The sequence below is a fragment of the Agelaius phoeniceus genome, chromosome 3 (assembly GCF_051311805.1).
Source record: "Agelaius phoeniceus isolate bAgePho1 chromosome 3, bAgePho1.hap1, whole genome shotgun sequence".
NCBI lineage: Eukaryota > Metazoa > Chordata > Aves > Passeriformes > Icteridae > Agelaius > Agelaius phoeniceus.
In genome coordinates, this window is record NC_135267.1 from 93,794,783 (window position 1) to 93,808,122 (window position 13,340).

Here is a 13,340-nt window from a genome sequence, read left to right on the forward strand (position 1 = left end):
TTCAAGAGTTTGGATTACATTTTATTGTGGAATTATAAATGATAGATAAGTTGAGGCAAAACAGCTGTCACAAGCAGTGCCCCAGCCTGGCCTCCATAACATGCAGGGCTTTGACCAAAGGTCAGCTCTGTCTCCTTGGCTGCACCAGAATGGTGTCTGCCAGCTGGAAGCTGTTAATGAAGGACACAGCACAATCACAGGCCACTGTGATAGTGTGAACACCCATCAGGGATTTCCTTGGCTTAGAACATTGCTGCAGGGCAGGTACTTACTGCTGATTCTCCTTAAGAAAGAGTGAGCGTGCTACTGACACTGCTACTGACACTGCTGTTACAAAGAGTAGTGGCAGTAGGTCCCATGTCTCCCAGCAGCCCATCAAACATTACATTGATGCAGTCAATACTGAAGGTGCCAAACAGAACATAAGTGCAAATAAAATGAAAACAGAGCTTTAGCATGAAATTCTTGAACTCATCTCAGTCTTCAGTACCTTGCAAGTACCTTCAGTGGCTTGCAAATATATTAAAAAATATATGGCTGACTCTTTTCCAAACAAGAATTGTTTCTGCAAATTGTGGTGACCCCTTGCTAGAGATCCTACATCTTCTAGACAGCTAAGGTTATGCTAAGTATGTCTAGCCTTGGTTTTTACTTCATGTACACAATCACGTTACTTCACAAGGACATATGGCTGAAAAAGACTAAGCTGATTGTCAGAAGGCTTTAAACTCTCCCTCATTGACCTAAACTTGGAATAGCTTGTCCCAAACTGGATGCTGTATTTGGAAGCCCTGACTTTTTGATTAAAAGTGAGCTGCTTTCTGTCCCTAGGAGGGTTGCTGGCAGCAATGTTTACCAAGGGATAGAAACTGCAGCCTGCTGCTGCTAAGAAAGCTTTGTCTTCAATCTTACATAGCCCAGAGGGGAGAGAGGAAGAGTCAGAATCCCAGTCTCAGAGAGCTCTTAGGGGGTTGATCTTGATCTTTGTTTTATGCTGCCTTCCTCCATCTCTGGGAGAAGCTGCACATTTCTAGTCTAGGATAGATTTCATGCACTGGAATTCTTCCCAGAGTTGGCACAGCTTCAGAGGGTTTTAATCTTGGCTGTAGAACCCACATGCTGTTGCAAAGATCCCCAGGGAAAAATAGCTGGAAACGGACAAAAGAACAACAAAGCTACAGGGTCCTCCAGGAGGCTGTACCCCACTGAGATGATTCCCCAGAAGCCAGTCATCCAAGCAAGTCCCTCTCTTCATTCCCCATCTCCCCTTGGTCACCACAAAGCATCCTAGCCCTTGGGTTCTCTACAGGACATTTGACTTTCACAGTGTGCCCTGCTGTTTCCTTTGCTGGTGAGAGCTCTCCCTGCCAATGCTGAGTTAGGGCCTTAGCAGCTTTTTCTTAGTGGCATTTTCCTGTCTCTTCAAGGTCTCAGAAGAACCTTCATCTGCCAGAGCACTTCAGTCACTCACAGCAACAAATGTTCACATGATCTCAACTGCTGCCACTGTACAGAGAGCCCTGGAGATGAATGCTGAGTCCCTTCACCCTTCCTTTTACATGGATATTCTACTTCAGCCCTCTTTCAGGCTTGGCCATAAACATTAATTTCTGGGGTGTAGGGTGATTTCTGATTTATTTCTGGGGTGTAGGGTGGAGCACTGAGGCGCCAGAACAGCACTTGACACAGCACTGAGGTATCCACCTGTGTATCTACACAGCAGGGTGATAAATTTCTATCTGTTCTGCAGGTGCTAAGTTCTGGGGGTTCTGCCTGCACAAAAGAGAAAGTACCCAAGAAACTTGAACATGCATAAACTGGTGGTTGTGGAACATGATTGGTCTTTAATCTCAAAAAGCTTGGGTCTGTTTCTACTCAGGTTGGATTGTGAACTGTCAGCAAAAAAGCAGATCAAGAGCAGTGCTGAGGTTACCTGTGAAGTTTGTTGTAGCACTGAGGAAGGCTATTAGTTGGAAAAGGAAGTTCAGTTCCAAATCAGATATTAGCTTTAGCTCACAAGCCTGATCCTGCAAGCCTCACTCATTTAAGTGGCTGTCTTGCTTTCAGCAAGATTGGTGCAGCCAGCAGCTCTCAGTAGCTTGAGCCAAAAGTTTTTATAGATAACTACAGCCAGGCTGGAAGGGAAAGGCATAGCAAAACTAATTCATTTTCCACAAGAAAGCAGTAATAAAAATGAGATAGTAAATGGGCCTTAAGGTCCTTAAGGTTACTGAACAGCTACTGAGTTACAGGAAAGGCTACCATGTTTGGTCATAAATGGTGTCACAGGCTGCGGGCATCAGCAGCATCATCAGCAGTTACTACAGACACAGCTTCCAAGACAGAGACAGGCAGGAAAAGAGAGATGGAAAAAAGAAGAAACAGTAGAGTTAAAAAAGGGTTAACTGAGCTTTCGAAATATCGGTGTCTAAAAACCTTATTCAGTATAGAGTTAGAAGTCCTTGGTGTTCCGAAATTCTGGCATGCTCCAAACCCTCCTGTTGGGCTGGGTGCCCCGTTCCACATCCTCAGAGATGGTCTTGATGTCACTGATGAATGGGGAGATCCTGGACCGAGATTTAAATGTTGTTAAGGAGAGGCTGGTTCTGTTCTTTGTGTTCCATTGCCTTGCAAGCTTCTTGGCCTCTTCCTCCTCTTTGATCTTCTCAGCAGCTTCCTGCAGGACGGAGCGGAAGAGCCGGGATACTTCCTGCGCCTCTGGTTCGTACTCCGCAACCACTTGCCTGAACCTGGAAGCACAGTCGAGGCACAGCTTTGATTAAAAACATCAAATTCCAGATTGCTGCCAAATCGCTGTGCTAGGCTTGGAACCTGCACTTTCCTGCTAAATGGGACTCCCTGCACAGAAGGGAACAACAACAAGGAGGGGCCATGAAGATGTGCCCAAGGTCTCTAAAATCACAAGCAAGCCAGGGAATGTAAGGAAGAGGTGAATCACTGTTTCTTATAAGCATAAGAAATAATAGGGAGAACCAAACAAAGCTAGAAGGCAAGTTTGAAACAGAAGGAAGTGCTCTTTTTACACAACAACCTATTAAACCAGAACTCAATAGCTTAAGAAACAAAATTATTGGACGAGTTTGTGGAAAATGTCCCCAGCACTGCTGATGAAACGTGATTGTCCAAATGTACATCACTGCTCGAGGTAGTCCCTGAACTGCAGCTTACCAGAAGCTCAAGGTAGACCAGGGAAAGCCCCACATGACTTCCCCTGTTTTCCATTCTTGTTCCCAATAGCACTACCCAATGGCCTCTAGACAAAGGAAAATCCAGTCACTTTCTTGGGTAGTCTTTCAATATTTAACTTTCTGTGGTGTTTCATCTTCTTATGAATTTCTGTAACATAATGGACTGGCTCAGCTGAAAACGTCTTGGTTGGCAGCACAATCCTGTATCTAATTAGATAGCTCTGAATTATTTCAGTACCTTCTCAGCAAAGAGCTCAAAATGGAGTTTTTTAAAATTTTATTAACCTAGCTTAATACCAAGGAAGTGAAGAATCACCACTGTTTATTTTGCAGGTGAGGAAGATAAGATGCAGGGCAGAGTTGTTTTGTTGAAGCCACTGAATGGGCCACAGGCTGAGCAATGAAGAGATCATGCCATTCCTGACACCAAGATGGGCGATTTGTCCCCAGCCTGGAAAGTGTGGGAGCCATTCCCAAGGCTCACCCTCTGGTCACGTAGATATTCTCATTGTTCTGTAATAGTACACATTTGTGACAGGTGGTAATGTGGCTGCTCTTCTAATAAAGAATCAGTTCTTAAGGTAAAATTATACCTGCAAGCAGACACAGAGCTAAACTAGTACTTCACTAAAATCCAGGTGTTTGTACTGCAGGGAAGCTAAAGTGTATAAGGTAAGCATTTTGATATTTTCCTCCAGCAGAACTGGACAAGGATGGAAAACAGTAGGACTGTATTTAAATGAGCCCAGCAGCAGAAGCTGATAGAATAAGATATTGCCTCTTGGGTTTTTGAAAAGCCCCAGGAATGTAAGAAGGAGTTTAGCACATATGGAATTGCATTGCTTAATGGTGTCCCAAAGGATACCCAAGATAATAGGGACAGAAAGCAAGCCAAAGAGAAACCAGAAAGACTTTTTGTATGCTTATGTATTTTGACTTTAAATGTGGAGGCCTGAAATTGGCCACACATCTCGACACCCTGCCGTATCCCAGATATTTCTCTCCCAGCAAGTACTGGCAGCTACAGGTACAGTTGTGGGGACACCAGTGTTGCTCACTGAGGGAGCTTGGTGTCAGCAGGAGCACCAGTCCCTTCCAGAGGTCCCTTCTCCAGAGCACCAGTCCCTTCTCCCAAACCAGAGCAGTTTGACACAAAACCTTCCAAAGTCACCAAAATGTTCCTTAACTGTTTCAGTCACTTTGGATGGATTCTTAATCTTCCTCCTCTGCCCCCTCACCAAAAACCTCAAAATTTGAATGTTTGGGTGCAAAAAGCCTCTGAGGTGCTGCAGTTCATGCTGGTATTTAAGCACTGGCACAATGATGCCAAACTGAATTGTGCAGAGCCTGGAAGGGAAAGCGATGATCTCTTGCTGAGGGTTAGCAGACAACAGCAGGAACTGGGATTTGTTGAACATTGCAAACTTCCTTTTTGCCTTTTGAGAAGGCACTTCAGTTGCATTATCAAAGAGCCCAAAATACAGTTTTCACAATAAATACATTTTTCCCTTTTTTCTATTTGAAGCATAGACTCTAGGTGAGTCCATAGAAACTCAAGTCCCCACAACATTCTTATTATTATACCAGGGAAAGCAGCTTCAAAGGATTGCTATTGCAGAGATGAACTAAAAAGTGACATTCCATTATTTTATCTCAATGTCTGTTTAAAAGAGAGGTGCTATCATATTTTATATATATATAATTACATCCTCCTCTTTTGTATTGGCAATTGTGCCCCCAAAAGGCCTCCTCACTGCCTCCACTTTCAGAGGCTGTGTGTCCTACTGCTGGATTGTGGCTCCAGAGCAGGGAGCAGGTTGTATCAGGCTATTACTGGGCCAGTGCCTGGCTCTGGGTACCAGAGGGGAAATGAATGATATGACAGCAAATATTCCCCCTGAACAGAGAGCTCTAGTGCTAATGCCCTGGGTTGCTGAAAACACCCCAACCAATCCAGCTGAAATAGTTTTCTGAAATCAGGGTAGCTTTCCACCTGTCTGCTGTCTTGCACTCTTCTTAGCTTAGTTTTGTCACCTCTGCTGTTAAGATTTACCTCTAACTTTTCAGGACCAACACCAAAACTACTTTGTAAGGATTTGAGCAGGTCCAAGAAACAAAGAGAAAGCAATCCAAAAGACTGTCTGCCAGTCACACAATGGAAAGCCACCCTGATTCTGATGGAGAAGGGAAAGGGGATCCTTTTCTCTCCCCTAACAGGATGAACAAACTTCACCCCTTTATTAATGCCCACCTAACTTCAGTACCAGCACGTTGGTGTAAGGGACAAGCTCATGTAGGAAGTCCTAAAGGAGTACATACCACAAATGTTTCTCAACAGAAAAGATGGACAGGTTATCAGGGCTGAGCTCCAGCTAAACCAGTCTGTGTATCAGAAAGAAAACATGGTTTTGCTGCAGGCACCTACAAATAACCAAAGCCATCTTCCCCAGGTATCAGTGAACACCAGCTGATGTGCTGGATGCTCCAGCAGTCTGCTCTCTGCACAGAACAGCCAGCATATAAAACCAGAAAACCACTGGAATCAGGGAGTATGGCCTTGTATCTTGGGAAACAAACTCCACACAAAGCTGCTCAGTGGGGTTAGGAACACAAAATTGCACAAGGCTCATCTGTCTTCTACCCCAGGTTAACAGCCTTACGCTTCTGCATGGGATAGTTTCAAACTAGGCAACCTCACAACCATGTCCAGAAACACCTCAGCAGGGTTCCCTTACTCATCACAAAAGCAAACCTCTGTATCTTACTTGTGGCTCAAGCTGTGGAAGTGCTGGCAGCTCTCCTGGAATACATCATGCACGTCACACAGTGACTGAGACCTGACAAAAACTCACCTTGAACCAGCACAGACCTGGGGAGGATGAATGGGCATACACAGGGATGAGCACATTCCCCAGTCCAGGCAGTGTTGGAATCACAGTTCAAACAAATTTGTCCTTTAAGTTGTGACCCTTTCATTGCATTATAGGGCTGTCACATTTCAAGAATCCTGCCGTGCTTGGCTCATCCTGGCACTGCTTTTTAAAGCACTGTCACCTGCCTGTGTTATTCTATAGGTCCCCTGTACAGTGGGTTCCCTAAATACAGCCTGAACTTTAAAGACCTGTTAAATCCAATGTAAGTCCATGGATTTAAACAATGTGCTTATAGTTCAGGGTATTCCTGAGTGCCTGTCTGAATGGGGACCTCTAAGTAGATTCAGTCATTCAAAGAAAATGTGGGGTTGCTTAGTGCTAAGAATTAGCTGCTGACTCCTGAATCTATATTTTGAGCAGTAATTCTGGTTCTAGGGTAACACTCAAACAGCTTTGCTACAAAAGGCTCCTTAACTCCCAAAGAATTACAGCATTCACACTAATTGCAGCACTCATGTCACATCACCTCAAACTTAAGCTTGTAATTGTAAATAAATCCATTTCTGATTTTAGTCATTTGTCTTACATTAAGTCTTAATAGGAAGGCCACTTCAGCTATACACAGTCCTTATAAAATTACAGTCCTTAGCATGTAATATTGATAACAACTCAGATCACCAAAATGCAAGTTCACATTTCCATACTAGGGAGTTTTTTGTTTCTCTCTGGACACAGGGGGACAGAAACCAACAGTTTCACTACTGCTGAAACTGAAAGAAACTAAACAGACTTTAACTAGCTCTGACTAGGGTTAAAGCTCTGGGTAAAGATGGGAAAAATCCAGCATTTTTTATTGGCAACATACTATTCTACTTGTTCAGTTTAACTAGGGCAGTTAGGTACCACAGGCCTCACCAAACTCACTGTCATTTCCTTCAGCTGGCTCCAGGATTTAATTTTAAATAAACAGAGATCTCCAACCCAGTAACCTAAAGCTAAGTTACTCCTGAATGCAATGGCTTTATTTGCATGAGGTGAATCAGAGTCTCCAGATATCTGATGCTATTTGCAGTGTATTTGAATCCTTCCAGAATTCCAAGAGCCTCAAAGAGAAGTTCCTATTGACCCAAAATACAAAATAGGCAATCTGGATCTGAAAAAACCCTGCTCATTTGTGAAGTGCTGCTTTCCAGCCTCCTCCACATCTAAAGAAACAAATTTGGAGAAATTTTGCCTCTCAGTAAATGAGCCCATACCCACAGAAAAGGACAATTTGGATAATCATTTAGACTTTTAGAGAACAAAGAGACATCTCAACAGCTCATATAAAAATGTTTTGTTCTGGCTTTGACTCTGAACTCAGAATCTCACAAAGCAGGAGACCTTGCATGACAAACAAAACAAACTCTGCAGTCTTGCAAGGTGCCTGCTCCTTGTGTTATTTAAGAATTACGTGCTTGTCGAGTGCAAAAAGGACTTCAAAAAGGACCTCAACTCTTCAAATATCTAAAGTGGAAGGGAAAGGATCAAACTTACTATTTCAGTCAGAACCAAGGGCTTTGGTAGGGTACATGCTCTGCATTTGAATTTCCCAATACAACACTCACAAACTTTTTTATGGTGGAAGATTTTTCTAAAAGCTGCTACATATTAAGAAGTCACAGAGAGGAAACATCAGCAGTGCAATGATCTTGTTATTAAAGTACTTCACTGGGAATGTGGAGGTTTCATTGCATTCCTATTAAACTCATCTTGTGGAATTTTGGGGAAGTTACTAAAATCTCCATCTTATCTCACTTTCTGGAAAGACAATTTATCCAATTTTGGCTGTCTTTTAAATTGTGGGCTACTTATTTTTCTTTCTTTCTCCTGTATATTTTCACCTCCTAACATGGCAAGCCCCATTTTTTCTTAGTTTCCTCACCAACAATGAAAATTCAATGGAATGACAGAGCTCTCAGTTAGAAGGTAGAAAAGAAGAGGGGTCAACTCTTAACATTTCCAACACAAGATGAAAGGATTATTGAATAAAACTAGGACACATTATCTTAAGACAAGCAAAACACAGTTTTTGTAACAGAGTTGTAGTTCAGGAGTGGAGCTCTGCCACAGGGTGCTAAAACGTTATAAATTTACACGTGTTCAAAAAGAGAAAAGCTCCCACAACCTCAACAACTGAAAGAAAAAGCCACATCAGCCAATTATGGATAGAAGGTCCACTTGTGGCTCCAAAAGTCTCCCAGTTACAAGGCACAGTAAGCTGGATGCTATACATGAGGTGTAATTGTCCCTGCTGCTGGATTTGCTTCCTTGTCCTTTGCTCTTTTCCTTACACTGATGCCACTGGTCAATGCAGCCTGCTCATCAGATCAGCCAGACCTTTGACACAATCCAGTTCCACCATTTCTGTGACTCTGATAGCCCCTTCTCAGTCCCAGAATTGAACCAACAAAGATTATGAAATCCTCAGGGTTTTTTTTTAGTGTGGCTCTGCTAACCATGCAGGCTCTGTAAAACATGCCACTTCTCAAATCACAGTGTAATACAATTTATGACAGCACACTATTTGTAAGAGGAGTTTCAAGAGGATGGTTTTAGCCTTCTTCAATCACCCACACAGAGTCCACCAACGTTGTTGAGTACATTTATCTACTGCCTTTATCTACTTACTTACATTTATCAGTATGCTGAATCCTGAACAACAGTGAACAACCATTACAAGCTGCACTGAAATCAGACATCTTGCATGATCTGTATCAATTAAACAAAAAATAAATAGCAGAGCAGCAAGTTGTATATGGCTCAGCTTAATACTTTCCTGAAGAGATGAACCTTGGGGCCTCCCTGCTCCAGCAACCAAAGCCTGCTGCCATGGAAATAACCTGTTAGCCTGTTAGACAGGCCCTGGGGATGGTAAAGATAGCTCTGAATCCCAAGGGTTTGAAGTGGCTTGTTTACAGCACAGCTTGGAGTTATACAACCACAAGGCAGGTGCTGTTCCCAGCAAATTTTCACTGGAGAGGTCTTGGTCACTGAATGATCCCAAATTCTGCCATCATGGCAACCTTTGCAAGAGCCAAGGCTCTGTGTGTCAGGTTGATTCCAAGGTTCAGCCCCAGGGAAGATGAGGGCTAGAGAGGTAATTTTGGCATTTTTTCCTGGCTCCATCCATTGTAAGACAGAGGAGCAGCTATTTCCAGCACTTTTGCAGCTGCAATTCAGAGGCCATAGATTCATTTGTTCAAGGGAAAACAGGAGCCAGCATATGCAGTGAGGGACTGCAGGGTGCTGAGAGCCTCTTGTATATGTTCTGTAAAGAGTGTGTTCACTCTAATCCCAGCTGAAGAACATGTTGGAGCAGGGGAAGTTGATCATAAAGGCCCATTGCACAATTTTGCTTTGGCTAAGGTGCACTGCAGAGTCACTGTTCCTCACTTTGCCAAGTTTGCCTTCGCTGTGCCAAGTGCAAGAGTTTATCTTAGAACAGCCACCCCAAAAGGAAAAGAGCCACACCCTTCCCTTCCAGTCTGCATGCTGGAGCAGGCTTAGATCAGTTTCTAAAGGCATTTTCACAGGAGGTCGCTCAGCTGGCAGGCAGCAACCCCAAGGGTAGCACTTGAAAGGCTCCACAGCAAGAGAGGCTTTGTGCACATCTACACTGCAGAAGTCAGAAGCACCACTTGGCTGTTCAAACCAACTCATCCCCACCTGCATCCCATGACTCCATGTCTAGGGAAAGAGGGAGGGTAGGGAAGAGAGACATTCTCTGGGAATACCTGGCTCACAGGCTGAAAAAAATAATAGCATCTTTAGACTGGTTTGGACACTGGGGACAAGTGCCTCAATAGACCTGCTGGACAGCTTAAATCCAGGAATGAAGGCTCCATTGAGAGGGGGGAAACACCAAAGGAGGCTGTTCAGAGGCTGGGGAACCTCTGCCTCAGAGATATTCAACAGTAGACAGGACAAGGCCCTAAGCAACCTGATCTAACTTTGAAGGTGGCCCTACTCCAAGTAGGAGGTGGAAGTACATCCCTCTACAGGTCCCTTTAAACCTCAGTTTCTCTACAATTCCAAAATCTGAAGCAAAAAAAAGCCATCACAATACTGAGATGGTACCTGTTCATCAGGCAAGGTAATGCTGCTCTGGCTACTCAGGAGCATGAAGCACTCAACCAATGTCAGAGGGAAATAGCATTCTGTAACTTCTTCGGGAAATGATGTTAAACTGACTTAAAACATTAGATTTCCCTTCTTTCACAAAGACACAAACCCAGCACAACTCATGATACAGGATGCCAAATTTCCGTTCTGCTGGTCCTAGCAACTCTCACTCTGTCCTCACACATCCTAAAGAGGAAAGGGGGAAAGGCAAGCTCTTCATCATGCCATCTTTGACAGTACCTGAGTATGACAGGCCCACAGTAGGAAGGGTGTATTTTGGTGCACATGTCCTCCAGCTGCAGCCTTTCCCCGGGGCTGATGTCGTAGCTGTGCTTGGGGTAGCTGACCAGCCAGCCGTAGTCCACGCCGCTCTTCATGCGCCGGTACTCGTTCTCGCGCTCGCGCTGCTGCTTCTCGGCCTGCTTCATCTGCCAGCTCAGCTCCATCATCAGCGTCTCCACCACCATCTCCGTGGGGCTCCTCTGGGAAATGCGGTTTGGGGGCTCGTTCCACCTGAACCAGGATGCCAGTGACATAGTGCTCCGTGTGTCTCTGCTGGGAGTGGGGTGAGTGTGGAGAGGGAGAGAAAAAGAATAGTGCCATCATCAACACACCTCAGCTGAGAACACTTCCCCCCACAGCCCCCCAGTCTGCTGTTAAAATTGCTGCTGGATAACCACTTGGAAAAAATTGGTGCTGGGCACCTTGATGTGGGAACCCAGGAAATTCCTCTGGCTGCCCTGGAGTGTAGCAGGCACAGGGCCTGCAAGGGCCCCGTGGAGAGCAGAGGCCTAAAGATAGGAAATGCCAAGTCATGGTGTGCCGGGATCTCTTGCTGGTCACAGTGACCCCGAGAAGAGTTCGAAAGTCTCTTTTCCCAGCCCGGCGCTTGAAGAAGGAGTCAGGGCTCTTCATTTCTTGGTCTTAAGGTTGTTTATTTTATCTTATCTATAAAAAATTTTCTCCTGCTCTGCCAAGGTGTGCTCAGCAAGCCAGTCTGAGGCATTCTGCCTGCCCCGGGGCAGTGTTATGTCTTTATACTAAAAACTACATGTACAATGTTTACAATTACTTTCCAATACCTATCACCTATGTTAGACAGTGAGCTTCTACTCTAAACCAATCTAAAAGTGCCAACATCACAGCAGAAGATGGAGGCCAAGAAGAAGAAGGAGAAAGGCTGGACACTCCCAGATCCCTCTATCTTGCCTCCTGAACCCCCATACCAAAAACCCTAAAATCTACTTTTCCACCCTGTGATAACTTCACTAATATTCTACTTAAACTGTTGTGGCTTGCTGATCTTCGTACAAGGTTGGTAATTTGCTCCATGGGTCATAATCAAAACCACAGGCATTTTGGGCTCTGTGCCAGGGTCTCTGAGCTCCCTGGCAGGGGTCTTGGCTGCTCAGGACAGCCAGAGGGATGTCCTGGGTCCTGACAATGGTGAATAGCTAGAAGCCCCTCTCTTCCACCTTCAGACCCCGGCTTATCTCTCTGTAACTCCATGGGTCACTCTCCTTTAACCCCTGCTACTGGACAATTTCTGATCCCCCTGTATCCTATATAATGGGCTGTTTTAGCCCATTCTGGTTTGAAGAGCTGTCATTGGAACCTTCACAGAACACCCAATAAAGACATCGCTGTGGAACACCAGAACAGCCTTCTCCTCTCTCACCCTGTGTCTGCCTTCCTGTGGCTTTTAGCAAGCTAAGGGCTGGAATCACAAAGAGCTGATAATCACTAAAGAGCTGATCCCTTAAGCTTGCTACAGTTCCCAGACGCTGAGAACTGCTTGGGAATTCAGGCAGTCTGTCCTGTAAGAGGACTGAGCTATCCAGACCCGTGCAGCCTGCTTGGGAGCAAACCTGAACCCTGCAGGAGACCGAATTACTGGGGGGCTTGAGCCCCTGCCCAGGGGGCTCAGAGACCAAGACCCCTGTGCCTTTGATCTTGACCCATGGGAAAAATTACCAACCTTTATATGAAGAATTACAAGTCAAGAGAGTTTAAGTAGAATAATAGTTAGTCACAGGGTGAAAAATAGATTTTTGAGGTTTTTAGAATGGGGGCTCGGGGTCCCAAGATGGAGGAATTTGGGTGTACCTTGTCCTTTTTCCTTCTTCTTCCTAGCCTCCATCTTCTGGGTGATGGTGGCACTTTTAGATTGGTTTAAGGTAAAAACTCACTGTCTAACATAGGTGATAGGTATTGAGAAGTTATGGTAAATTATGTACACGTAGTTTTTAGCATAAAAAAGATAACGCTGCCCCAAAAATGGGCAGCGTGCCTCAACTCTACCTGCTAGACAGAACTGTGGTGGGGCGGAGAAAGATATTTATAGATAAGAAACAATAAACAACCTTGAGAACGAGAATAGAAGAGCTCTGACTCCTTCTTCAAGCGTCGGGCTGGGAAAAGAGACTTTCTAATGCATCTCAGGGTCACTGTGACCAGCAGAAATCCCGAGACCTTGAGAAATCTCACCTGCAGCAGCCATCCCGCTCAGAGGGTGAGACAGAGCGTGAAGAGGCAGCCTCGCTTCCTCTCAGCATGTCATTAAAACGAGTCACAGCCCCGCCACCTGAGCTCAGGTTACAAGGATGCCTTGCTTCCTGCAGGCTGGGCTGGGGAAGCGTTTTCCTGCCCACACACCGGGCTTGGGCTCGCCTGGCTGAACCCTCACAGAAGGGCACGACCTTGCAGCGACCTCACCTGTAAAAACTCAGTGCATGGAGTCAAAGGATTGCTAGGAGCTACATTCTAGCCAGGAGATCCTTGGAGATCTCCTCTGTGACCTGCTGTGGTGGGCTGAAGCTGATGCCCACCAAGTGCCCACCAAAGATGCTCAATCACTCCCTTCCCCAGCTGGACAGGAGAGAGAAAATGTATTAAATGTATCTCATGGTTTGAGATAAGGACAGAGACATCACTCAGCAATTCCTGTCAGGCACAAAACAGACTCAACGTGGGTATATTAGTTTATTACTCATCAAATCACAGTTAGATAATGAGAAATAAAACCAAATCTTAAAACACTTTCCCCCACTCTTTTCTTCTTCCTAGGCTCTGCTTTACTCCCAAATTCTCTGCC

At 44.9% G+C, this 13,340-nt stretch overlaps 1 protein-coding gene across 7 annotated transcripts in view; it reads right to left on the minus strand.

Annotated features, from left to right (window-relative positions):
• The window catches only part of RD3 (RD3 regulator of GUCY2D), a 24,231-nt gene continuing 10,891 nt past the window's right edge, over positions 1–13,340 (minus strand). For 4 of the 7 annotated variants that reach the window (XM_077175885.1, XM_054629526.2, XM_054629525.2 and 1 more), the window contains 2 exons: positions 10,487–10,801; positions 1–2,750 (listed from right to left, as the gene is read on the minus strand). In XM_077175885.1, the coding sequence (XP_077032000.1) occupies positions 2,453–2,750; positions 10,487–10,801 (613 nt within the window). In that variant the 3' untranslated portion in view covers positions 1–2,452. The remainder of the gene's footprint in view (positions 2,751–10,486; positions 10,802–13,340) is intronic. The other 3 variants (XM_077175884.1, XM_077175886.1, XM_077175888.1) reach the window with 1 other exon arrangement.